The sequence below is a fragment of the Pygocentrus nattereri genome, chromosome 13, assembly GCF_015220715.1.
Source record: "Pygocentrus nattereri isolate fPygNat1 chromosome 13, fPygNat1.pri, whole genome shotgun sequence".
In the NCBI taxonomy this organism is placed as follows: domain Eukaryota; kingdom Metazoa; phylum Chordata; class Actinopteri; order Characiformes; family Serrasalmidae; genus Pygocentrus; species Pygocentrus nattereri.
Window position 1 is genome coordinate 39947616 of NC_051223.1, and position 26500 is coordinate 39974115.

General features: G+C 43.8%; 1 protein-coding gene across 2 annotated transcripts in view; it reads left to right on the plus strand.

The window, feature by feature from the left end:
• The window catches only part of LOC108413426 (disks large homolog 5-like), an 83671-nt gene extending 58007 nt beyond the window's left edge, over positions 1 to 25664 (plus strand). The window contains exons 21-34 of one of the 2 annotated variants that reach the window (XM_017685934.2): positions 863 to 1025; positions 3480 to 3557; positions 5213 to 5375; positions 6569 to 6702; positions 7964 to 8128; positions 10788 to 10968; positions 11934 to 12082; positions 12469 to 12639; positions 13716 to 13903; positions 14128 to 14271; positions 15524 to 15651; positions 22525 to 22634; positions 22848 to 22957; positions 24513 to 25664. In XM_017685934.2, the coding sequence (XP_017541423.1) occupies positions 863 to 1025; positions 3480 to 3557; positions 5213 to 5375; positions 6569 to 6702; positions 7964 to 8128; positions 10788 to 10968; positions 11934 to 12082; positions 12469 to 12639; positions 13716 to 13903; positions 14128 to 14271; positions 15524 to 15651; positions 22525 to 22634; positions 22848 to 22957; positions 24513 to 24616 (1988 nt within the window). In that variant the 3' untranslated portion in view covers positions 24617 to 25664. The remainder of the gene's footprint in view (positions 1 to 862; positions 1026 to 3479; positions 3558 to 5212; positions 5376 to 6568; positions 6703 to 7963; positions 8129 to 10787; positions 10969 to 11933; positions 12083 to 12468; positions 12640 to 13715; positions 13904 to 14127; positions 14272 to 15523; positions 15652 to 22524; positions 22635 to 22847; positions 22958 to 24512) is intronic. The other variant, XM_017685936.2, reaches the window with a different exon arrangement.
• Positions 25665 to 26500: the final 836 nt, after the last annotated feature.

Here is a 26500-nt window from a genome sequence, read left to right on the forward strand (position 1 = left end):
GCTTTAAAAAGTCTTATTCTCTTAAAGGTCATTAAACAGTGGACATTTGAATGGACAGTGTCTTAATTACAGTGTAAACATTCATTTGTACATCTTTTCTTCTTTCTACCAAAATTTCTGATATAAACAAAATCTCAAACTGCCTGTAGACTGGCCGGCTGCGCTGGCCAGCTGCACTGGCCGGCTACACTGGCCGTTTATTACTTAAACTAAAGACTTATAAATAAATAAGTAAAATGAGTGTCATGATGTCGTAGGAAGCATTACAGGCAACCCTTTAAAACAAATTCGGAGGATGAACAGTTTGTGTTTTGTCAGATTGTAACTAACTCCAAACAGAAAGTGGGTTCTTAGGAGTAGATGGTTCTCTCTGCATCTGACCTGTTCCAAAAGCTCATTTCCAAATCCTCAAAAATTTGATGGCTTAGCAAATAATAACACAACATTAACACAGGAAGGTGGTCAGAGGGGCGGTGGAGTTCGAGTCGGCAGCGTCTGAGATGTTTAAAACGCAGAGTTAGAAGAGAAAAACGTCTCCCAGTGAAAGCCGCGTTTTACAGTAGGAATAAATGGAGCTCATTCTGCTGGTAGTGAACTACGCTGCCTGACTCAGCCTAGAAACCAGAGAAACTGACAGTATTTAGGAGGTTTAAGCCCAATCCCAGGTCTTTTTTTTACACCTACCCCTTGTTTTGGAGTGTTCGTATCAAGTGTTAATGATGAGATTATGAAGGTAGGAGCTGTTGTTCCTCCGTGGCTACTGTCCTGAATTCAGTCGTCATGGAAACTGAACTCATCTCCGAGATTTCAGAGTTAAGGTGTTGCTGTAATACAGCGCCTGATGCGTTTGCCTGTGTTTCAGGTTCTCACTCCGAGGGCAGCAGTCCCAGCCTGGTGACTCCGCCCCTTTCTCCTCTCAGTTCAGACGCCGCCTCCTTCACCAGCAGCCAATCGCATGGCTCCCTCTCCACTCAGCCCAGGCTGTCCGTCAGCCCTGCACCAATCGGGGACAGACGGAAAGACAGGTAGAACCACCACCTTCATACAAACATATTGTGACGTTGTGACGGTTCTGCTTGGGGTCTCGGTCTCTGCTTCTTCAAGTGCATGTTTGTGTTAGGTAGAGGTGGGCGATATGGCAAAGATATATAATATAAAATATATGATCGCTTCTAATTTTATAATCACGGTTCTAATTTTATAATCACGATTCTAATTTTATAATGTTAATTTTATAATTGCAATTCTAATTTTATAATCATACTAATTTTATAAGCACGATACTAATTTTATAATCACGATACTAATTTTATAATCAAGATTCTAATTTTATAATCGCGATTCTAATTTTATAATGTTAATTTTATAATTGCAGTTCTAATTTTATAATCATACTAATTTTTGTAAGCACGATACAAATTTTATAATCGCGATTCTAATTTTGTAATCATTACTAATTTTATAATCATATTACTAATTTTATAATCATATTACTAATTTTATAATGGCAATACTAAGTTTATAATCACGATATTAATTTTGTAATCGCGATTCTAATTTTAATTTTCTAATCATGATACTAATTTTATCATCACAATATTAAGTTTATAATCACAATGCTAATTTTCTCGATACATGATACGTCAGGATATTTATTATTTCAGACATCTGATCACCTGGAACAAAAAAAAATCAAAAACGGAATAATATTATTTTCATTCAATATTTGGCACTAAATACAGTTCAACAGGACTAAGTTTGCTCTGTTTAAAATGAAACTATGAACACTTAAAGAACCGTTAGCATGCTACAAAGGTTCTATGCATGGTGAAATGTTCTTCAAATTGGTAGGGAATGCGTTACATGGTTTTCCAAATTTTCTATTGGTTCATTCCTCATTAAAGGAATTAGGAATTCTGAAAAATAAATACATGAAAACAAACAAACACAGATAAAAGATGCCCCCTCATAATGCCCCCCAGAGTCCATAATGCCCCCTCATAATGCCCCCCAGAGTCCATAATGCCCCCTCATAATGCCCCCCAGAGTCCATAATGCCCCCTCATAATGCCCCCCAGAGGCCATAATGCCCCTCATAATGCCCCCCAGAGTACATAATGCCCACCTCATAATGCCCCCCAGAGTACATAATGACCACCTCATAATGCCCCCCAGAGTACATAATGACCACCTCATAATGCCCCCCAGAGTACATAATGCCCACCTCATAATGCCCCCCAGAGTCCATAATGTCCCCTCATAATGCCGCCCAGAGTCCATAATGCCCCCTCGTAATGCCCCCCGGAGTACATAATGCCCACCTCATAATGCCCTCCAGAGTCCATAATGCCCCCTCGTAATGCCCCCCGGAGTACATAATGCCCACCTCATAATGCCCCCCGGAGTACATAATGCCCACCTCATAATGCCCCCCGGAGTACATAATGCCCACCTCATAATGCCCCCCGGAGTACATAATGCCCACCTCATAATGCCCCCCGGAGTACATAATGCCCACCTCATAATGCCCCCCGGAGTACATAATGACCACCTCATAATGCCCCCCGGAGTACATAATGACCACCTCATAATGCCCCCCAGAGTACATAATGCCCACCTCATAATGCCCCCCAGAGTCCATAATGTCCCCTCATAATGCCGCCCAGAGTCCATAATGCCCCCTCGTAATGCCCCCCGGAGTACATAATGCCCACCTCATAATGCCCTCCAGAGTCCATAATGCCCCCTCGTAATGCCCCCCGGAGTACATAATGCCCACCTCATAATGCCCCCCGGAGTACATAATGCCCACCTCATAATGCCCCCCGGAGTACATAATGCCCACCTCATAATGCCCCCCGGAGTACATAATGACCACCTCATAATGCCCCCCAGAGTACATAATGACCACCTCATAATGCCCCCCAGAGTACATAATGACCACCTCATAATGCCCCCCAGAGTACATAATGACCACCTCATAATGCCCCCCAGAGGCCATAATGCCCCTCATAATGCCCCCCAGAGTCCATAATGCCCCCTCGTAATGCCCCCCGGAGTACATAATGCCCACCTCATAATGCCCTTTAGTCTCTGCTTCCCTCCTGGACACTGTCTCTCCTCCTGCACTCATTTCTACAACCTGTCTGTGCTCATCATCCCTCTTTCCTCTCTCCTCTTCCTTTTCTCTCCTCATTTCTTTCTCCTTCTTTCTCTTTTTCCTTTTCTTCTTTTCCTTTTCTCCATTCTTCTCCTCCTTTGTTTTTCCTTCTCCTTCTCTTCCTTTTCTCTCTTCTCTTTCTCATCTCTCTGTTCTCTCCCTTCTCATCACCTTCTCTTTTCTCTTTATTTCTCTCCCTTCTCTTTTCTCTCTTTCCTCTTCCTTCTCCCCTGTTCCTTTTCTGTCTGCTCCTTTCTCCATTCTCTTCCTTCTTTCTCTCTGCTCTTCCTCTTCTCTCTCTCCTCGATCGTTTCTCCAGACCTCAGCTCCGTAACAGATCGTATGTCAGACTCCCTCGAGCGTCCCGTCTGAGGTTCTCCTCTCTACGGAACCTGAGGTTGGTTCTGCTGCCTGTCTGCGCAGAGACTCGTTTTAAACCTCACTGCGTTCTGTTCTGTTTTTTTTTTTTTAATTAAAATTTTATTTTTAGGTTCATTAAGTTTCTTTATCTTTCCCCCAGTTTCTTTTACAGGGATGAAAGCACTGCTGTCCTTCTAAGACCTGATCGATACAGAACATTTAAGACCTATAAAGGGGTTTTATGCAGTCGAGCCGCATTATTATGACCACCAGCTCACATCCAGAGTGACCGCTGCGTGCAGCACGGACAGCAGCCAGACTGGGAGGGGCTCAATAAGGTCCTGGTAGGTTGTCACAGGTGTCTGGAGCCAGGCTGACTGCAGTCCATCCCACAGCTGCTGGAGGGGGCGCGGAGGAGGATCCATAGAGTGAACATGACGATCTAGGTGGTCCCACAGATGCACAGCTGGGTCCAAGTCGGGGGAATTAGTGGACCAGGGCAGTACTTGGAAGTCTTGGTCACGCTCTCCCACCCAATGTCGGACATTTCTAGCCGTGTGACGTGTCGCATTGTCTTGCTGGAGGATCCCATCCACCCCGGGGAAGACCATCAGCATGTATGGGTGTACCTGATCTGCAGTGATGGACTCAAACCCAAATCGGTTGAGAGCGCCTTCCACACGGATGAGTGGGACCAAAAATGGCATGAAGACGTTCCCCGGACCATGAGCTGAATGAGCTAGGAAGTGGTCATAATAATGTGACTCGACCATGTATTTCTTATTTCTGATGATCAATAAAATTGGCCAAATTTCTACTGTTATATTTACATTTACGGCATTTGGCTGACGCTCTTGTCCAGAGCGACTCACAATTTGATCATTTTACACAGGGAGGCCAAGGTGGTGTTAGGAGTCTTGCCCAAGGACTCTTATTGGTATAGTGTAGGGTGTTTGCTCAGGTGGGGGATTGACCCCCAGTCTACAGTGTAGAAGGCAGAGGTGTTACTCACTACACTAACCAACCAACCACGTTGACCATTTTAATGTTGAAGTGATCGTCAGTTCTCCACTGCGTGCTCCTTCGACTCTGAGGAACAGCGGAAACTCAGTCTTACGCCAAAGGAATGTTCAGCTCTGAGACTGGAGCTGCTCAGAGTTCTTAGTAATTACCTCTGATTCTCTGAGTTTGAGTTTCATTAAACTACCCCACCAAAGAGTTATTAATTATAGGCACATATCAGCCAGTATTCTTGGCCAGCCGGTGTTTTGGTCAGGCTTCTAATCCCTTCATCGGGTTTTTGCCACTTAAAATCCTTTGTTCTGCGAAAGTTTGAAGCCCTCCTGGTGATGTCCCATCTTAATGAACATAAATAATGCATGGCCACAAATTACTAAGGAGTACAACTCTGTGCATGACCTTGACTTAGGAAGTTATGTGAATGCGATAATGAAGTTGTGGCCACGACTTAGTGAGACGGGGAAACCAGCTAATTATGTTGGAACGTTTGTCATAGGAACGAGATAATTACGTTCTGGTGATTACATTGTGGCCTGACTTTGTTAGACGTGCGAATGAGATACTTAAGTTGTGGTGGTTAAGTCGTGGCCATGACTTATTAAGGCATGAGAATGAGATAATTAAGTTGTGGAAATGAGATAATGATGCATGTGTGTTTTTTCTGCCTGGCAGGCCGTACACCGAGGAGCCACGTAGTGTCACCATCCCCAAGGGGGCGGAGCCATTAGGTATCTCCATTGTGGGCGGAGAGAACGGCGGGATTTTTGTATCCAAGGTTACAGGAGGCAGCATCGCTCAGCGGCACAACTTGGAGTTTGGAGATCAGCTGCTCGAGGTTCAGAACCTTAGACCTATAAGTCTGGACCTAAAAATCAACACCTTATACCTATAAATCTACACCTATAGATCAAAACCTACAGACCAAGACCTACACCTATAAGTCTGCACCTACAGATCAAAACCTACACCTATAAGTCTGCACCTACAGATCAAGATCTGCACATACAGATCAAGACCTACACCTATAAATCTACACCTACAGATCAAGACCTACACCTATAAGTCTGCACCTACAGATCAAGACCTACACCTACAAATCTGCACATACAGATCAAGACCAACACCTATAAATCTACACCTACAGATCAAGACCTACACCTATAAGTCTACACTTACAGATCAAGACCAACACCTATAAATCTACACTTACAGATCAAGACCTACACCTATAAATCTACAGCTACAGATCAAGACCAACACCTATAAATCTACACCTACAGATCAAGACCTACACCTATAAATCTACACTTACAGATCAAGACCTACACCTATAAATCTACACTTACAGATCAAGACCAACACCTATAAATCTACACCTACAGATCAAGACCTACACCTATAAATCTACACTTACAGATCAAGACCTACACCTATAAATCTACACCTACAGATCAAGACCTACACTTATAAATCTACACTTACAGATCAAGACCTACACCTATAAGTCTACACTTACAGATCAAGACCTACACCTATAAGTCTACACTTACAGATCAAGACCTACACCTATAAATCTACACTTACAGATCAAGACCTACACCTATAAATCTACACTTACAGATCAAGACCTACACCTATAAGTCTACACTTACAGATCAAGACCTACACCTATAAGTCTACACTTACAGATCAAGACCAACACCTATAAATCTACACCTGCAGATCAAGACCAACACCTATAAATCTACACCTGCAGATCAAGACCAACACCTATAAATCTACACTTACAGATCAAGACCTACACCTATAAATCTACACCTACAGATCAAGACCAACACCTATAAGTCTACACTTACAGATCAAGACCAACACCTATAAGTCTACACTTACAGATCAAGACCTACACCTATACCTGCAGACCAACACTTTGCGCCTGCAGACCAACACATCAATCCTGTTTTATGGTGGAATGGAAATTTGAATACACTTTCAAACGAGTAATTCATTATTTGATCTCTCTCTGTTCAGGTTAATGGTATAAACCTGAGAAATGCTACAGAACAGCAGGCTCGGCTCATTATCGGTCAGCAGTGCGACACCATCACTATACTGGCACAGTACAACCCTCACATGTACCAGCCGGGGAACCACTCGCGCAGCAGGTACGCATATACACGCTTTCAGCAGCGTGGCAAGCAGACGTGTTTAGTCAGTTCTGTGTATTTCCTGAGTATTTAAAAAAAATTCTGAATACTAAATACTACATTTATATTCACGTCTATGTTCATCATCTGTTTTCAGCTCCATTGTAGTCATTAACCTTTAGTTCCTAGTTCTTCTGTTGGGCTTATTGCTGTGTTGGTTCGTCTCCTGTGCTGCTTTACTGTCGTTCAGCCTTCTCACTATGAAGATTTAGCATTTTATTTTAGCCCAAAAGGATCCAAAAAGAGAGAGAATAGAGCTGTTCAAGCTTCAGATCCTGTGCTGACAGATGCTGGATGTTCTAAGGTCTAACCAGTTTTGTAAGGGAAACTCAAAGCTTCAGTAGTTTATTTTCCACTGAAGTTACTTTATAGAAAACTGCTTTTGCTTTTCGAGTCAGAGACCACCCACTCATTTAATGTCCACTCAGTAAACAGCCATCAAGTACAAGGTCTTCATTTTTCAGGAGATATTTGTGAGATTAGATGTAAGACAGTCCACCTGCATGAAGTGAATGAAGGAGAAAGTCAAAGGAAAAGAAATGGAAAAAACCAGGTTCCAAAACTCGAACACTGGCTAACAGCAACAGAGATAATGAGCCTCCTAACAACCACCTGGAAGAGCTGGTCGACCCCAAAACTGCCCCCATCAGATAAACAGCACTGAAAGCTTTGATCTCTGAGAGAGAGGAGAAGATCAAGCTGCTTCAGATCTCAAAAACATCCACAGGTGTTTCTGTCCATCCTTCCACTGTGAGAAGACCACTCAGCGCTGTGGGTCTGAAAGGACGTGTAGCTGATCAAGAAGAACCTCACTGAGAAAAGGAGACGGACACATCAAACAAAGAAGCTGATGGACTGACCGCCCCAGAGTCCAGACCTCAGCACCACTGAATGGGTTTGTTCATCAACCGGCTTCTGAGACTGAGCTTTGGAGGCGTGTCTGCAGGTTCTTTGAGGAGCTGAAAGTGAGGCTCCTGAGAAGAACGGAAGCTGGAATGAAGGTGAAGAGGCTTCTGTGTGATTTCCTGTGAATGAAGTGCTTGTATTTGATGGCCGTTGTGACTGGAAATTGTGGAAATGAAGGGTCATCTGCACTTCGTACGAGTGTGGGGTTAGTCTACACACCTCTGGTGACCATAGAAACATCATTACACCCCTCACAGCCCTCCGTATGAATCTGAATGTGTTTTCCTGCTCTGATCTCTCGTGGTGTCCTCAGCTCCAGGATGGAGTCAGTCAGCGCCTGCTCCACGCCCGTCAGCAATGGTGCTGGAACACCTGACGCTTGCTCCACCATCGACACCCTCAGCGAACAGGACGAGGGAACCATGACGCCTCCATCCAAAAACACCACACCTGCAACCAGCCCTCGCAACTCAGTCCGGTACTGCATACACACTCAAACCGTCTTTAACACGCCACACTGTCATTAGTCTAAACCTGGTCGATAACGTTGCCGAGTCTGCCGTCTTGTTTTGCAGGAAGAAAGATTTTGCTTTGTTCTCATATCTGACTATCAAAACAAACAGACTCAAACCTGCCCACACAACATCAGTCAGAAGTGAATAATCCACTATAACTGGATAATTAATTATTTAATGATGTTTAAACAGCACAGCACAGTGACGGCAACTACACATGTACAGTTAAAGTAACGGTTCATAACAGTGTGTGTAACGTTCTGACCGCCTCCTCGTTTCTACACTCACTGTCCACTTTATCAGCTCCACTGACCGTATAGCTGCACTCTGTAGTTCTACAGTTACAGACTGTAGTCCATCTGTTTCTCTGATACTCTGTTACCCTGTTCTTCAGTGGTCAGGACCCCCATGGACCCTCACAGAGCAGGTGCTATTTGGGTGGTGGGTCATTCTCAGCACTGATGTGGTGGTGGTGTGTTAGTGTGTGTTGTGCTGGTGCGAGTGGATCAGACACAGCAGTGCTGCTGGAGTTTTTAAACACTGTGTCCACTCACTGTCCACTCTATTAGACACTCCTACCTCGTCGGTCCACCTTGTAGATGTAAAGTCAGAGGCGACAGCTCATCTGCTGCTGCACAGTTTGTGTTGGTCATCCTCTAGTCCTTCATCAGTGGTCATAGGATGCTGCCCACAGGACGCTGCTGGCTGGATATTTTTGGTTGGTGGACTATTCTCAGTCCAGCAGCGACACTGAGGTGTTTAAAGACAGCAGCACTGCTGTCTGATCCACTCAGACCAGCACAACACACACTAACACACCACCACCACGTCAGTGTTACTGCGGTGCTGAGAATGACCCACCACCCAAATAGTACCTGCTCTATGAGGGTCCATGGGGGTCCTGACCACTGAAGAACAGGGTAACAGAGTATCAGAGAAACAGATGGACTACAGTCTGTAACTGTAGAACTACAGAGTGCAGCTATACAGTAAGTGGAGCTGATAAAGTGGACAGTGAGTGTAGAAACGAGGAGGCGGTCAGAACGTTCTGCCTGATCAGTGTATGTTCAGTACATTAGGGCCTCTTTTCCACTGCAGAACCAACTGGTTCTCAGGGCCGAATTGTGCTGACTCATGAGTCTGTTTACGGTTTCTTTTTCCATCAGTTCTGCTGCTGAATTAGAACCTGGAAATACAGTAGATAAGCTTATCTAGATGCCGTGTTGGGCTCAGCCAGGCACGTCGACAGCGCCACCGTTTGGGGAGGTCAGCATCGGCGCCGTACAGCATTCACTGCCAGTACAGAGCGGCGGTTTAAGAACGATACTGTCCAAAATTACACTGTTTCAAGAATATTGACTCAAAGTGAGAGGATTATATAGCTAAACATGTATTAGTTAATTATTGATTAATAAGGAAAAAATAATTCTTTTGAGCTGGAAGTCAGTTTCCCCGCCTTCCTTCTCCTTGTGGTTAAAGGACGTTTCCTTTTTCCTCTGTATGGAAAAGATTAAGTTTAGCTTGAGGGGTTCTACTAATACATGTTTTGAGAGATGGCCTTTTTTAATACTCTTACTGAGTTAACAATTGAGGGGGTTGAGAGTTAATATATATTTTTTATTTTATTTATTTTATTTATTTTTTTATTATTACTATTATTATTATTACTATTTATTCAAATTTGTTTGTTTATTTATTTATTTTGTATGGTATGTGTATATTTCTTGTTAAGTGTGAAAATGGATGACTTAATGTACAAGTATTTTGATTGTATGCTGGTTTGCTTTTCCCTCAGTCATCAATAAAAATCATTTGGTGGGAGGGAAGAAAAACACAGATAATATAAAATATAGATATTTAATTAATTGTGTGATTATCTTGCCCATTTTTTTTTCGATGCAGATGTCAGGTCTGATACTTTGACTTCAGTACTAATTCCTGAACGATATTTATTTCACTACTTTTTTTCAAAAATATAAAAGCTTACTAATAAATCAAAGGAACTTTGGCTTATGCAGAAAAATAGTTCTGTCCTACTATCCCAGTGTAAAAAATGATTACTGTCTGGCTAATGTAATACAATTTGCCTCAATAGAGAACGTCATTTATTTATTATTAATAAGGCATGTTTTTTTTTCTAGTCATTTCGTTTTAATTAATAAGGTATGTTTTATTTATTTAGTTTTATTTTATTGAATTATGTTTAGCATTATTTTGACACTATAATTATTCATTATTGTTGTCCTTAAATGTTTTTTGTATTATTAAGTCTGCATTCCATATTGACCGTCGATCATTTTGTGAAGATCAATAAATGTTTGAAATTAAATAAATAAATGTTATATGTAAATAATATAGATCTACACAACAGAATCCAGTTTTTACAGTTAACCTTTTGATATTATCTTCATTTTTTGCACAGAATTGAAAAATCTGACCAGGTCTGACATCAGTGGAGTGTAATTCAGACAGCCAAGCAGGTTTTTAGATTTTGGAAAAACTTACTGGTGCTGATGAGACTCGCCTACTTGGGTACTGATATTCAGCCGTCAGCTTTGACAGGTCCCAGTGAGAGTTGTGATTGGTCTAAAATGCTTGTTTTCTGTGCTTTGTGTTGGTCAGGGGCTGGAACGAGGGCGGGAGGCTGGTGGAGCCGAGGCAGGTGACTGTGAGGAAAGGTCATGTGGAGCTGGGGGTAAAGATCTGTGGAGGAAACCTGACGGGCATCTATGTGGAGAGTCTGGAGGAGAAGAGCCCTGCAGGAGGCACTGATGGGCTGCAGCCTGGGGACTTTATACTAGAGGTACTTGGATGTAATGAAACGGATCCATACTGGAGCTACAGAGACCTAATGAATCATTAGCACTGCAGATATAAAAGCGTGATGAATCTAATTTGTGCTGGATGTACAAAGGTGTAGTGAATCTGACTTCTATCAGAGTTATGAAGATTTAACAAATCCGATTCATACCGGAGGTACAGGGATGTAAAGAATCTGATCCGTACAGGAGGTACAGGGATGTAAAGAATCTGATCCGTACAGGAGGTACAGGGATGTAAAGAACCTGATTCGTACCGGAGGTACAGGGATGTAAAGAATCTGATTCATACTGGAGGTACAGGGATGTAAAGAATCTGATTCATACTGGAGGTACAGGGATGTAAAGAATCTGATTCATACTGGAGGTACAGGGATGTAAAGAATCTGATTCGTACCGGAGATACAGGGATGTAAAGAATCTGATTCATACTGGAGGTACAGGGATGTAAAGAATCTGATTCATACTGGAGGTACAGGGATGTAAAGAATCTGATTCATACGGGAGGTACAGGGATGTAAAGAATCTGATTCGTACCGGAGGTACAGGGATGTAAAGAATCTGATTCATACGGGAGGTACAGGGATGTAAAGAATCTGATTCATACCGGAGGTACAGGGATGTAAAGAACCTGATCCGTACCGGAGGTACAGGGATGTAAAGAACCTGATCCGTACCGGAGGTACAGGGATGTAAAGAACCTGATCCGTACCGGAGGTACAGGGATGTAAAGAACCTGATCCGTACTGAAGGTATGGAGACTTAATGCTCGTTTTTGTGAAGTAAACCACTGAAACTCTACGTTCCCCGTGGTGATGAAACAGAAAGGAGAGTAATTACGCCATTAAGGACGCTCATGTGCAGCGTTTGGGTCCAACACTGAAGGCAGCGTTAGTTCATGTGTGTTAGTTTGCTTTATGCAGGGCTTTAAAGCGCTGTGCTCTGTCAGTTCTGCTCAGTGAGTCTGAGGAATAAAACCACGGAGGAGGCGTATATGGAGATGCTGAAGCCAGCAGAGACGGTCACTCTTCGAGTGCAGAACCGCCCTGAGGACTGGAGACGCATCAGAAACACGCCTGGGGACGGTTTCTATGTCAGGTATCTACTGCGAGAGCGTCCTACTCACTCCTACTTGTACAGTTTTCCACATGTCAGAGTAAAAGTGAGGATGCAAACTTTGCAGTAAGTAGTTCCGTCAAACGATGAATCTTATTCATAAACGATTAAACAAATTAATCAGTGAAGCTTAATTTGCATTATTTGCCCAAATTTGACCCTAAAGAATGATTGGTTTCCATTTCTAAGGCAGTGCATTCTGGTATAGCTACTGTAGTTGTGATGGGCTCTCCTGATTGGCTCAAATGCATTAACTCATTTGGAGTGAATGTTAGGAGAATTTTCAAAAACCAAAATGATTAATATTAGTATAATTTATTATACTAATACATTAATTTATATGTAATAAGTCTCTGTTGATGTCCCAGAGCGCTGTACGATCGCGTGGGCGAATCAGAGCAGGAGCTGAGCTTTAAGAAGGACGACATCCTCTACGTCGATGACACACTGCCCGGCGGAAACTTCGGCTACTGGCTGGCGTGGCAGCTGGATGAGAGCGCTCAGAAACTGGCACGAGGGCAGATTCCCAGCAAGTACATGTGAGTCTCAAGAAGTGGAAGTGTTTACCTTCTTAGCTGATGAACAGTAAGCAGGGTTTCTCAAACAATGGGCCACAGACCACCCTTTGGTGGTCCTTGAGGCAATACTGAGTGGGGGCCAGTGGTCCATAGTGGGACAGTGATGGCAAGAAGTCATTGACTTAATACAAGCCCTGCATTAGTGGCTCATCAGGGCAGCTTTGTCAGTTTCAGCCCTTTGCATTTAGAAACAAACCCCCCCACCTGCGAGCGAGTGGATTATGAAAAATTGTTAAAAAAATCTTAATTTGCCGCAGTTCTGCCTGATTTATGGTATAAAACAAGCTCACGGTCACCTGATCTGTTGATGTGTTATGTTCAGTTAAATTTTTAAGTGTTAAATGTTTTTTTCTCTTTCCATTGGACGTCACGCTTTCTACTGACAACCTTACTATGCAGGAGAGTTTTAAGTTCAGTGATACTTTTTTGATCCCACAAACGGGGAAATCCCACCTCCTCATTTATCCCATCCGTGAAGTGAAACACCACATACACACTAGTGAGCACACACACACACACTAGGGGGCAGTGAGCACACTTGCCCGGAGCGGTGGGCAGCCCTATCCACGGCGCCCGGGGAGCAGTTGGGGGTTAGGTGTCTTGCTCAAGGACACCTCAGTCATGGACTGTCGGCCCTGGGGATCGAACCGGCGACCTTCCGGTCACAGGGCCAGCTCCCTAACCTCCAGCCCACGACTGAGTCTTAAAATGTGCTTCATAGTGTTTTCTTATTTTTTCCCCCCTTTTGCTTTGATGGGAACGTCGTTCAGACTGAATTATTCAGTTTTTTGGCAAAGTTACTGAGATGTGCTGTCAGCTGGAGGAGGTATTTTCCAAAACAGGTTTTTAGACCTGTGTTTATAGCTACAGGTGTTTGGAAAGTGATGGAATTTTAGGTGCGTTGTCTTTATATTCCAGCACATTGGATTTGAAATGAAACCCTGAAAATATTCTCCTGGCTTTTTCAGGGGTATAAGGCTTCCGTAAAGCTGACCCTGTGTTTCCGTGCCTGTTCATGTGTGTGTCTGTGTGTCTAGGATGGATCAGGAGTTTCCTCGGCGCTGCAGCATAACAGAGGGTAAAGACGAGGGTAAAACGGTCTCTGCCGCTGCTCGCCGCTCGTTCTTCCGGCGGAAACTCAAACACAAACGCAGCGGCTCCAGAGACGGGAAAGACGCTCCGGCTCCGGACTCCATCAGCACAGACTCTATAACGTTCGCCGAGGGTGAGAGAGCAGAGCGCAGTCTTAATGCAGACTTAAAGATCATCTGATATTGGCAAACTGTGACGTGTCCAGATGTTGTGATACCGGTCTTTATTCAACAAAGTAGCCGGCGGTCAAATTTAATTATTAAATGATTAAATTATCAGTTTTCTTCATCTTAGGCGATCCTGTAAGTATGTATATATGTATATAATGTGTGTGTGTGTGTGTGTGTGTGTGTGTAGACTGTATAAGTCTGGCATACCAGCGAGTGCTGAAGCTGGAGTCGACCAATCGCAGGCCAGTGTTGGTTCTGGGGCCTCTGGTGGAGCCGATTAAAGACATGCTGGTCAGAGAGGCTCCTGGGAAATACTGCCGCTGCCTTCTGGGTAACAACATCAATTATTACCTTTCACTAATCAATATACAGCCGATCAAAGCAAGTGATACTAGCAGAAATCAGGTGCAGACGCCTCGATCGAGAGAATTACTTTTTAAAAAAATCCAATATTTAATTTCTTATTTCATTTTTTCCCTCCTGAGGTTCAGCAAATGTAATTAGTACATATGAATAAACATTTTTTTCCAACTTAACTTTATTATTTAGAACTGAACAGACGTTCATTCCACTGTAATGATAATGAAGACGAACACTGCAGTTACACAAGCTGCAATACAGCGTCCGGCTTTCTAGCCGTAACACAAGCTTCCTGCCTTCCTTCTGCTTTTGCCGACTGGCCCAGTGGCGTTTTTTCTTCCAATATGTTAAACACTGCAGATGAATACCCTCTGCACTAAAATGAGCTCTGTCTGCTCTGTAGAGGATGTTTTCTTTTCATGTGAACATGTAAATCGAATGGGGGCGTTCAAACGTCTGCATACGACTGTGGTCCAGTCCCATTTCTCCTTCTTACCCCTACCCCTTGTTTTGGAGTGTTGCCCCTTGTTCCTGAGCTACAGGGCAGTGGTTGAGATCTTCCCTCTGAAATGAGACCCTCTAATAAAAGAGCATCACTTCATTAACAGCTGCTAGCGCCGCTCTGTAGGCGACCCTGCCCGTCTGCAGGGACAGCAGAGGAGGGGAAAGTTCAGCTCCTCACTGCTGGGCTTTAGTTACATTTAGGGATCAGACGCCTTCAATGAGGGGGGCAGTTATTTATTATCACCCCCCCTCCCCGTAATTCTTCAGTGATGTGAAGCTGAAGTCAGAGATTCTCCAGATTCTTGAGAATTTTCCCGTTCCACCTTAAATGGAGCAGCAGGTACAGTCTGGAGCTTCAGGCGTCAGAACTGCTGGACTATTTAAGGTGGAACGGGAAAGTTAGTTAGATAGCTACAGAGACATTAGCATGTTATTAGTAACTTTATTGGAGAAAATTCTCACATTTTTGGGTTTCTTTGGTCTCTTGTTCAGCCGCCCTGCTGTTTTTTCTCATATCTCTCCGTTTGGAGGGTCACGCAGCCCCAACACTTGACTCCTCTATCTCAACGACGAGATACGACGACCCCCTAGACGAGAACACACAGAGCAGAGGGGTAGGGCTCAGTGGTGGGGCGAGGGGTGAAATGGGACCGGGCCTGAATGTGTTATTAGAGAGTGTCGACGTCCACGGAAGCCTCTGTTCTGTGTGTCTTCGTTAGAGGTGATGAAGGCGTCCCAGCAGGCGATCGAGCGTGGAGTGAAGGACTGCCTCTTCATCGACTACAAACGCAGGAGTGGACACTTCGACGTCACCACTGTGGCGTCCATTAAAGAAATCATTGAAAAGGTTAGTCCAGCTTGTTTTGTGGAAAAACGTGTTGGTGAAAAATAAAAAGAAACGTTCCCACTGGTGTTTGAGTTAAAGCGGCACAGCAAGTGTTTTTATGTACGAGGGGTGGAGATCCGATATGATCATGATATGATGTTATTGTGATTTTAAACATGTTGGGATTTGTTGATTATTCCGATCTGCGTTGTAATTTATTGCCATTTTTTACCTGCAAATACAGCTGCCAGGTTTTTTTCCGGAAATTCCAGATTCTCGTGCTACATTTTGTAGCATTTAGTCCTCTGTGCAGTCGTTAATCCTCTGTGCAGTCGTTAGTCCTCTGTGAGTTGGTCTTCTGTGCAGTCGTTAGTCCTCTGTGCGTTGGTCCTCTGTGCAGTCATTAGTCCTCTGTGCGTTGGTCCTCTGTGCAGTCATTAGTCCTTTGTGCAGTCGTTAGTCCTCTGTGAGTTGGTCTTCTGTGAGTTGGTCCTCTGTGCAGTCATTAGTCCTTTGTGCAGTCGTTAGTCCTCTGTGAGTTGTTCTTCTGTGAGTTGGTCCTCTGTGCAGTCATTAGTCCTCTGTGAGTTGGTCCTCTGTGCAGTCATTAGTCCTCTGTGCAGTCATTAGTCCTCTGTGAGTTGGTCCTCTGTGCAGTCATTAGTCCTCTGTGCAGTCGCTAGTCCTCTGTGCAGTCGCTAGTCCTCTGTGCAGTCGCTAGTCCTCTGTGAGAGTTAGTCCTCTGTGCAGTCCCTTGACGTCCATGTGTTGTAATTTAATGCAGTCCTTTCAGAGCCCTCCTCAGCTTTAAGCCCTCCTCAGCTTTAAGCCCTCCTCAGCTTTAAGCCCTCCTCAGCTTTAAGCCCTCCTCAGCTTTAAGCCCTCCTCAGCTTTAAGCCCTCCTCAGCTTTAAGCCCTCCTCAGCTTTAAGCCCTCCTCAGCTTTAAGCCCTCCACAGCTTTAAGCCCTCCACAGCTTTAAGCCCTCCACAGCTTTAAGCCCTCCTCAGCTTTAAGCCCTCCTCAGCTTTAAGCCCTCCTCAGCTTTAAGCCCTCCACAGCTTTAAGCCCTCCACAGCTTTTAGCCCTCCACAGCTTTAAGCCCTCCTCAGCTTTAAGCCCTCCACAGCTTTAAGCCCTCCACAGCTTTAAGACTTCCACAGCTTTAAGCCCTCCACAGCTTTAAGCCCTCCACAGCTTTAAGCCCTCCACAGCTTTAAGCCCTCCACAGCTTTAAGAATTCCTGAGCTTTAAGACCTCCACAGCTTTAAGAATTCCTGAGCTTTAAGACTTCCTCAGCTTTAAGACTTCCTCAGCTTTAAGACTTCCTCAGCTTTAAGACTTCCTCAGCTTTAAGACTTCCTCAGCTTTAAGACTTCCACAGCTTTAAGCCCTCCACAGCTTTAAGCCCTCCACAGCTTTAAGCCCTCCACAGCTTTAAGCCCTCCACAGCTTCAAGAATTCCTGAGCTTTAAGACTTCCTCAGCTTTAAGACCTCCACAGCTTTAAGACTTCCTCAGCTTTAAGACTTCCTCAGCTTTAAGATTTCCTCAGCTTTAAGACTTCCTCAGCTTTAAGACTTCCACAGCTTTAAGACTTCCACAGCTTTAAGAATTCCTGAGCTTTAAGACCTCCACAGCTTCAAGAATTCCTGAGCTTTAAGACTTCCTCAGCTTTAAGACTTCCTCAGCTTTAAGACTTCCTCAGCTTTAAGACTTCCTCAGCTTTAAGACTTCCTCAGCTTTAAGACTTCCACAGCTTTAAGAATTCCTGAGCTTTAAGACCTCCACAGCTTCAAGAATTCCTGAGCTTTAAGACTTCCTCAGCTTTAAGACTTCCTCAGCTTTAAGACTTCCTCAGCTTTAAGACTTCCTCAGCTTTAAGATTTCCTCAGCTTTAAGACTTCCACAGCTTTAAGAATTCCACAGCTTTAAGAATTCCACAGCTTTAAGCTTCACTTCTCTGTGCAGCTTTAAAACGGCTGTGGGTGAGAAAGCGTCGCTGCGGGGACCTGAACATGTACCGGAGTCCTTCGTTTTCCACGTTGTGTTGGATGCAGGTCTGCACATGATGTAGGTGCTGGACTGTTGTTTTCTTTGCTCACTCTAAGGTAGCTTTGTCCAGCTAAGCGTGTCCAGCATTGTTTGGCTTTGCCGTTGTCGGCTCCCTCTGGATGGCTGCGTTTGAGGAGCGCCCTTGTGTTCGTGGAATTCTCAGTGTCTTTATTTTCCTACTACACATTGAAAATTGCATGCGCCACGTTCATGTCCTTCATCCAAAAATTGCCTAGACGAGGGGTCTTTAATTAAAATTCAGTAAGGTCCAGTTAGATGAAATGTCCTCAAGCGAAGGTCCAGAACATCATAACGTCTGACCTGCATTGTGACTCAGGGCCACATACTGTTTACTGAAGTAGCCGAGCAGGAATATCAGCATCTTATACAGTCGACAGCTGAATATCAGATCAAATAAAGTCCAGTTCGGTCAGATTTCACCAACATTTACTGAACATCAGATCAAATAAAGTCCAGTTCGGTCAGATTTCACCAACATTTACTGAACATCAGATCAAATAAAGTCCAGTTCGGTCAGATTTCACCAACATTTACTGAACATCAGATCAAATAAAGTCCAGTTCGGTCAGATTTCACCAACATTTACTGAACATCAGATCAAATAAAGTCCAGTTCGGTCAGATTTCACCAACATTTACTGAACATCAGATCAAATAAAGTCCAGTTCGGTCAGATTTCACCAACATTTACTGAACATCAGATCAAACAAAGTCCAGTTCGGTCAGATTTCACCAACATTTACTGAACATCAGATCAAATAAAGTCCAGTTCGGTCAGATTTCACCAACATTTACTGAACATCAGATCAAATAAAGTCCAGTTCGGTCAGATTTCACCAACATTTACTGAACATCAGATCAAATAAAGTCCAGTTCGGTCAGATTTCACCAACATTTACTGAATAACAGATCAAATAACGTCCAGTTCGGTCAGATTTCACCAACATTTACTGAATAACAGATCAAATAAATTCCAGTTCGGTCAGATTTCACCAACATTTACTGAATAACAGATCAAATAACGTCCAGTTCGGTCAGATTTCAACAACATTTACTGAACATCCGATCAAATAACGTCCAGTTCGGTCAGATTTCAACAACATTTACTGAACATCAGATCAAATAACGTCCAGTTCGGTCAGATTTCAACAACATTTACTGAACATCAGATCAAATAAAGTCCAGTTCGGTCAGATTTCAACAACATTTACTGAACATCAGATCAAATAAAGTCCAGTTCGGTCAGATTTCAACAACATTTACTGAACATCAGATCAAACAAAGTCCAGTTCGGTCAGATTTCACCAACATTTACTGAACATCAGATCAAATAAAGTCCAGTTCGGTCAGATTTCACCAACATTTACTGAACATCAGATCAAATAAAGTCCAGTTCGGTCAGATTTCAACAACATTTACTGAACATCAGATCAAATAAAGTCCAGTTCGGTCAGATTTCAACAACATTTACTGAACATCAGATCAAATAAAGTCCAGTTCGGTCAGATTTCACCAACATTTACTGAACATCAGATCAAACAAAGTCCAGTTCGGTCAGATTTCAACAACATTTACTGAACATCAGATCAAATAAAGTCCAGTTCGGTCAGATTTCAACAACATTTACTGAACATCAGATCAAACAAAGTCCAGTTCGGTCAGATTTCACCAACATTTACTGAACATCAGATCAAATAAAGTCCAGTTCGGTCAGATTTCAACAACATTTACTGAACATCAGATCAAATAAAGTCCAGTTCGGTCAGATTTCAACAACATTTACTGAACATCAGATCAAACAAAGTCCAGTTCGGTCAGATTTCAACAACATTTACTGAACATCAGATCAAATAAAGTCCAGTTCGGTCAGATTTCAGCAACATTTACTGTCAGTTTTCTCTTTTTAGATCACGTCATGTGGAATAACTTCCCTCTGACTCACTTTCTTCTCTGACTGCTGTTTCTCTCCTCGTCCCTCCCCTGTGTGGCGTCACTCACTCGAGTCTCAGAGCTCATCCTAACGCACAGATCTGATTGGCTGAGCAGCATCACGTTATATTTACAGCGCTTGTGATTGGCCTTTGAGTCTCCAGCCGCTAAACCGACACCATAATGACTAGAAATGTTACGCTGATTAAAACAGGACCTCCCTGTCCAAATGAAATAATTCTCTATAGTTTATTGGTTACAGGTCCAGGTCCGCATTAAAATTCAATAAAATTTGTTTTGATTTAAAAGCAGACAGTGCATTTCTGATTTCTTTCTCCGATGCCACAATCTTTGTTCTGACTTATTTCGCTGACCGTCACGTCTGCTGACCTTAGCTCATTTGTATTTGCAGTTGATTTAATAAACTGTTGATACTTGGCGTGATGCTGATGTTGTTACAGTGCAGGTTATTCTGGAGCCTTTCTGAACGAATCCATGTTGTGGTTTTGATCTGCTGCATAAGTTAATATTGTCTATATAAACTTTTCATAAGCAGCGCACTTTTTTATCGTCACTGTAATGTGACACTGTTAGTGTTAAACTGTAATGTAACTCGTGTGACATTGCTCAGTGGTTTAGTTTGAGAGGAGCAATGATTTTGGGTTGATGGACGGGTAGAAAAGGAGTAGTGGACTATTTATTGATTCAGAAAAAGAAGCAAATGATCATGAACCAGTTCACGTCCACTGTGAACCGGCGCAACACTGATATACACCGGTCAGCAGGGTTGGCACTCACCAGCACTCGTCCGTGTGGAGATTGTGCCCCCGGCCCAGTCCTTGACTGAGGTCATCCAACCGACCTCGCTGGCCTTCTTATCTCCAACTTTACCCCCTCCATCTCCGGCTCCAATGGGGTTACTGACCCTCTGAACGTCCTGCACAAACACACACAGGCATCACTGTAAACAGTAGAGCCACCACTAACCCCGCGGACTCGCGGTCATCACCAGCATGCTGTGATTTTACGGGAACCGGTTCACGCCTGTAGCTCACAGACAGGAGGAGAAAGTGCAGATGCCACATTTCGCATCCAAACCACACGCGTGTTTGTAAGCAAACAGAAAAGAGACGTTTTAAGATCATCTGACTTCGATAACGTTGCCGAGTCTGCCGTCTTGTTTTGCAGGAAGAAAGATTTTGCTTTGTTCTCATATCTGACTATCAAAACAAACAGACTCAAACCTGCCCACACAGAACATCAGTCAGAAGTGAATAATCCACTATAACTGGATAATTAATAATTTAATGATGTTTAAACAGCACAGCACAGTGACGGCAACTACACACATACAGTTAAAGTAACGGTTCATAACAGTGTGTGTAACGTTCTGACCGCCTCCTCGTTTCTACACTCACTGTCCACTTTATCAGCTCCACTTACTGTATAGCTGCTCTCTGTAGTTCTACAGTTACAGACTGTAGTCCATCTGTTTCTCTGATACTCTGTTACCCTGTTCTTCAGTGGTCAGGACCCCCATGGACCCTCACAGAGCAGGTACTATTTGGGTGGTGGATCATTCTCAGCACTGCAGTAACACTGACCTGGTGGTGGTGATGGTGTTAGAGTGTGTTGTGCTGGTCTGAGTGGATCAGACATAGCAGTGCTGCTGGAGTCCACTCCATTTAAGAGCAGCATAGTAGCGAAACGCTCCTTACTGATTAGAACTGAGTTATAAGAGTTAATAGTTGAGATCTTCCTCTGAAATGAGCCCCTCTAATAAAAGAGCATCACTTCATTAACAGCTACTAGCGCCGCTCTGTAGGCGACCCTGCCCGTCTGCAGGGACAGCAGAGGAGGGGGAAGTTCAGCTCCTCACTGCTGGGCTTTAGTTACATTTAGGGATCATACGGCTTCAAAGAGGGGGGCAGTTATTTATTATCACCCCCCCTAATTCTTCTGTGATATGAAGCTGACGTCAGAGATTCTCCAGATTCTTGTTTGGATTTTCCCGTTCCACCTTAAATGGTGCAGACGTTCTGTTGCCTCCTGCGCCAGAATGTAACTGCTGCACCATTTAAGGTGGAACGGGAAATTTAGCTGCAGAGACGTCAGCACTACTTCTTACATTTGGGCTTCTTTGGTCTCGTTTTCAGCGTTTTTTTTCCAGTTTTTCCTTTTTTCCTCATATCAGTCTGTTTGGAGTGACTCTGAAAAACCAAAAGTCATGTAGCTCTAAAACTTTGCCCTGCCTCTCTATCTCGAGAAGAATCGGGACACCCTGCCGCTGGCCGTGAACACACCAAGCAGAGGGGTAGGGCTGAGTGGCAGGGGCGAGGGGTGAAATGGGACTGGGCCTCGAGACTTAACTCATCTCACTCCATTCTCAGCGTCCTTTGTCTTGCCCTCTTTCTGTTTATCTCCATCTCATATTCTCTCTGTGACGAATTTGTGACGAAACGCTCTGTGTATACACACACACACACACACACACACACACACACACACACACACAGTCCTATTAACAGAACACCATTAAGAAGGAGGTCAGATCTTAATCCCCCCATTCTCTCTCTCTCTCTCTCTCTCTCTCTCTCTCTCTCTCTCTCTCTCTCTCTCTCTCTCTCTCTCTCTCTCTCTCATTCTCTCTCTCTCTCTCTCTCTCTCTCTCTCTCTCTCTCTCTCTCTCTCTCTCTCTCTCTCTCTCTCTCTCTCTCTCTTTTTGTCTCCTCTCTCTCTCATTTTCTCTCTCTCGCTCATTCTCTCTCTCTCGCTCATTCTCTCTCTCTCTCTCTCTCTCTCTCTCTCTCTCTCTCTCTCTCTCTCTCTCTCTCTCTCTCTCTCTCTCTCTCTCTCTCTCTCTCTCTCTCTCTCTCTCTCTCTCTCTCTCAGGATTGTCACTGTTTGATCGATATTGCCCCTCATGCCATCGAGCGACTCCACAGTGTTAACATTTACCCCATCGTCATTTTCATTCGCTACAAAAACGCAAAGCAGATCAAGTAAGTCTCTCTGCTCTGTGAGTGTGATTGTGTGCAGCGTTGTGGTGCCTGTAGAGGTGATTAGAGAGTGATTAGTGTGTCCCGCTGATGCAGACTGGATTATCCTAATTAATTAAAGTGATCAGTACAGTGGGGCTCTGCCCCTGGAACTGGAACTGCCCCTCCTGGGCCATGCTCGGCCTTCTGCGTTCATCTCTCTGTATCCTTTCGTAGGGAGCAGAAGGATCCGGTGTATCTGCGGGATAAAGTGTCTCAGAAACATTCCAAGGAGCAGTTTGAGGCGGCTCAGAAAATGGAGCAGGAATACAGCAAGTACTTCACAGGTACACACAACTCCTGTCCGCGTTCAGACAGCGCAGAAACATGCACTCCACAGGATGATTCACTAAAGCAGTTCTGATTCATTTCACCAGATCAGTTCAGGGCGGAATTGTTTGACACGTGATGATTCACCAGAAGAGTCCAGTGCATAATCAGTCGGCACAAACCAGTGGCTGGCCAAAAAAGATAGTGCTGAGTCATCTGGCGCATAATGGTTCACTGAGGCATTTCAGTGCCAAATCGTTGGACGCATGATGATTCACCAAAGCGGTTCAGTACTGAATCGTTTGTCACATTCTGATTCACCAAATCAATTTAGTGCTGAATTGTTTGACACAGAATCTGCCACCAAAGCTGTTCAATGCTGAATTGTTTGTCACATTATGATTCACCAAAGCGGTTCAGTACTGAATCGTTTGTCACATTCTCATTCACCAAATCAGTTTAGGACTGAATCGTTTGACACATTCTGAATCACCAAATCAGTTTAGTGCTGAATTGTTTGACACATTCTGAGCCACCAAATCAATTTAGTACTGAATCGTTTGACACATTCTGAATCACCAAATCAATTTAGTGCTGAATTGTTTGACACAGAATCTGCCACCAAAGCTGTTCAATGCTGAATTGTTTGTCACATTATGATTCACCAAAACAGTTCAGGGCTGAATTGTTGGCCAAAGAATGATTTAATAAAGACTTTCAGTGCTGCTTTGTTTGGTACCTGATGAATCATCAGAGTAGTCAAAGGAAAATAAGTTCAGTGCCAAATCATTAGACACATAATTCACCAAAGCTGTGAAGAACTGCACACAGGATGATTCACAGAAGTAGTTCACTGCTAAATCATTAGGTGCAGGATGATTCACCAAAACAGTTCAGTGCCAAATCGACTGATGGATTCACCAATCCTACTGCTGAATCATTTGACACTGAACGACTCACCAAAGCAGTTCAGTGCTGAATTATTTGTCACATTATGGTTCAGTGCTCAGTTGTTGCACACAAGTTGATTCCCCAAAGCATCACATCATTTAATTGTTAGGAAAATGATGATTCTCCAAAGTAGTTCAGTGCTGAATCATTTGGCGTGGGATGATTTGCTAAAACAGTTCACTGCTGAATCATTTATCACATAATGATTCATCAGCTCAGTTCAGTACTAGAACGTTTGGCCCAGGACCAGTTTCAGTACTGAATTATTTCATATATGATGATTCGCTAAAGTAGTTCAGTGCTGAATCATTTGGCGTGGGATGATTTGCTAAAACAGTTCACTGCTGAATCATTTATCACATAATGATTCATCAGCTCAGTTCAGTACTAGAACGTTTGGCCCAGGACCAGTTTCAGTACTGAATTATTTCATATATGATGATTCATTAAAGTTGTTTAGTGCTGAATCATTTGGTGCAGAATGAGTCATTAAAGCAGATCCATTCCAAATCATTTGGCACATAATGATTCACCACAGCAAACTTTTGGCTCCAATCGATTGCATAGCAGCCAATAAAGGGTGAAGGTGGTGTTAATAGTGTGTTGTTTGCTGTGCTGCAGGTGTGGTGCAGGGTGGACCTCTCTCCTCTATCTGCACTCAGGTGATGGCCATCGTGGAGCAGGAGCAAAACAAACCCCTGTGGCTGCCTGACGCTTCTGCTTAAAACTACGATTACTGCTAAAACTACAACTCCCACGATTCTCTACTACCACGATGCTCTCCAGTAACACTCTGCTGTGACTGCGCAATAACAATGCAAAACACTCCTGTACACCACAGTTAAAGAACACACTGTAAAAACATGGGTCTCTTTAGTAAAGGTAAAAGTTCTGTTTAGAACCATGAGTTCTATATAGAACCATGCCATCCTTAAAAGGTTCTTTGTATGGAGAATGTGTTGTATATGGTTCTGTATTGCACCAGCAAGGGTTCTTCTATTGTATGCAAGCTTGACATCGCAACAGTAGCAGAACCCTTTTTCATACTGTGTAGAACCATATCCAACATCAGTCTGAAGTTTACAAGGCAAAGAACCGTTTGAGCGTGAAACGGTTCTATATAGAACTTTTCCTATAGAATGTAGCTCATCGCATGTCTGATGGAGCGTTTGCTGTAACACAAGCCACCCTTCTTCAGTGGAACGAGGTACAGCGTGAAGGCCGGAGTGGGAATCCGCCGCACCCGCACTTCGTGCTGTGGGAACGCCGAGTGATGACCGCTGTGATTCCTGTCTGCGTTTTGTGTTAATGTAGCCCAGATTAGTGGACAGCAGAGACGATGTATTGGACATGTTTACAGACGCTGTATTTATGGACTTGTTATGCTTTTACTTGAATGTTTACCTTACTCTTCCACTCCACTCGCTCCCTCAGGGCCGTGTCCCAAATCGCTCCACGTTTACTGTAGCTATTTGGGCTGTGTCTCGAATCGCACCCAGCTGCCGGCATCATTAAGAAGGGTTAGAATGATGCTGTGGCTAAAATTTGCAGTTTTTAACGAGCCCAAGCCGCTCTTTTTACCCTTATTTAGTACTTAAAGCAGTAGTTTGACAAAAAAATGACCCAGTTTATGAATTGGTACACATAAAATAAACGCCGCTCAGCTCCGCCCACTAAAGACGTCATTAACGACCATCAAATAAACAAACCCCGCTCAGCTCCGCCCTCTAAAGACGTCATTAACGACCATCAAATAAACAAACCCCGCTCAGCTCCGCCCTCTAAAGACGTCATTAACGACCATCAAATAAACACACGCCGCTCAGCTCCGCCCTCTAAAGACGTCATTAACGACCATCAAATAAACAAACGCCGCTCAGCTCCGCCCTCTAAAGACATCATTAACGACCATCAAATAAACAAACGCCGCTCAGCTCCGCCCTCTAAAGACATCATTAACGACCATCAAATAAACAAACGCCGCTCAGCTCCGCCCTCTAAAGACGTCATTAACGACCATCAAATAAACACACGCCGCTCAGCTCCGCCCTCTAAAGACGTCATTAACGACCATCAAATAAACAAACGCCGCTCAGCTCCGCCCTCTAAAGACGTCATTAACGACCATCAAATAAACAAACGCCGCTCAGCTCCGCCCTCTAAAGACATCATTAACGACCATCAAATAAACAAACGCCGCTCAGCTCCGCCCTCTAAAGACGTCATTAACGACCATCAAATAAACAAACGCCGCTCAGCTCCGCCCTCTAAAGACGTCATTAACGACCATCAAATAAACAAACGCCGCTCAGCTCCGCCCTCTAAAGACGTCATTAACGACCATCAAATAAACAAACGCCGCTCAGCTCCGCCCTCTAAAGACGTCATTAACTACCATCAAATAAACAAACGCCGCTCAGCTCCGCCCTCTAAAGACGTCATTAACGACCATCAAATAAACAAACGCCGCTCAGCTCCGCCCTCTAAAGACGTCATTAACTACCATCAAATAAACAAACGCCGCTCAGCTCCACCCTCAAGACGTCATTAACGACCATCAAATAAACAAACGCCGCTCAGCTCCGCCCTCTAAAGACGTCATTAACGAC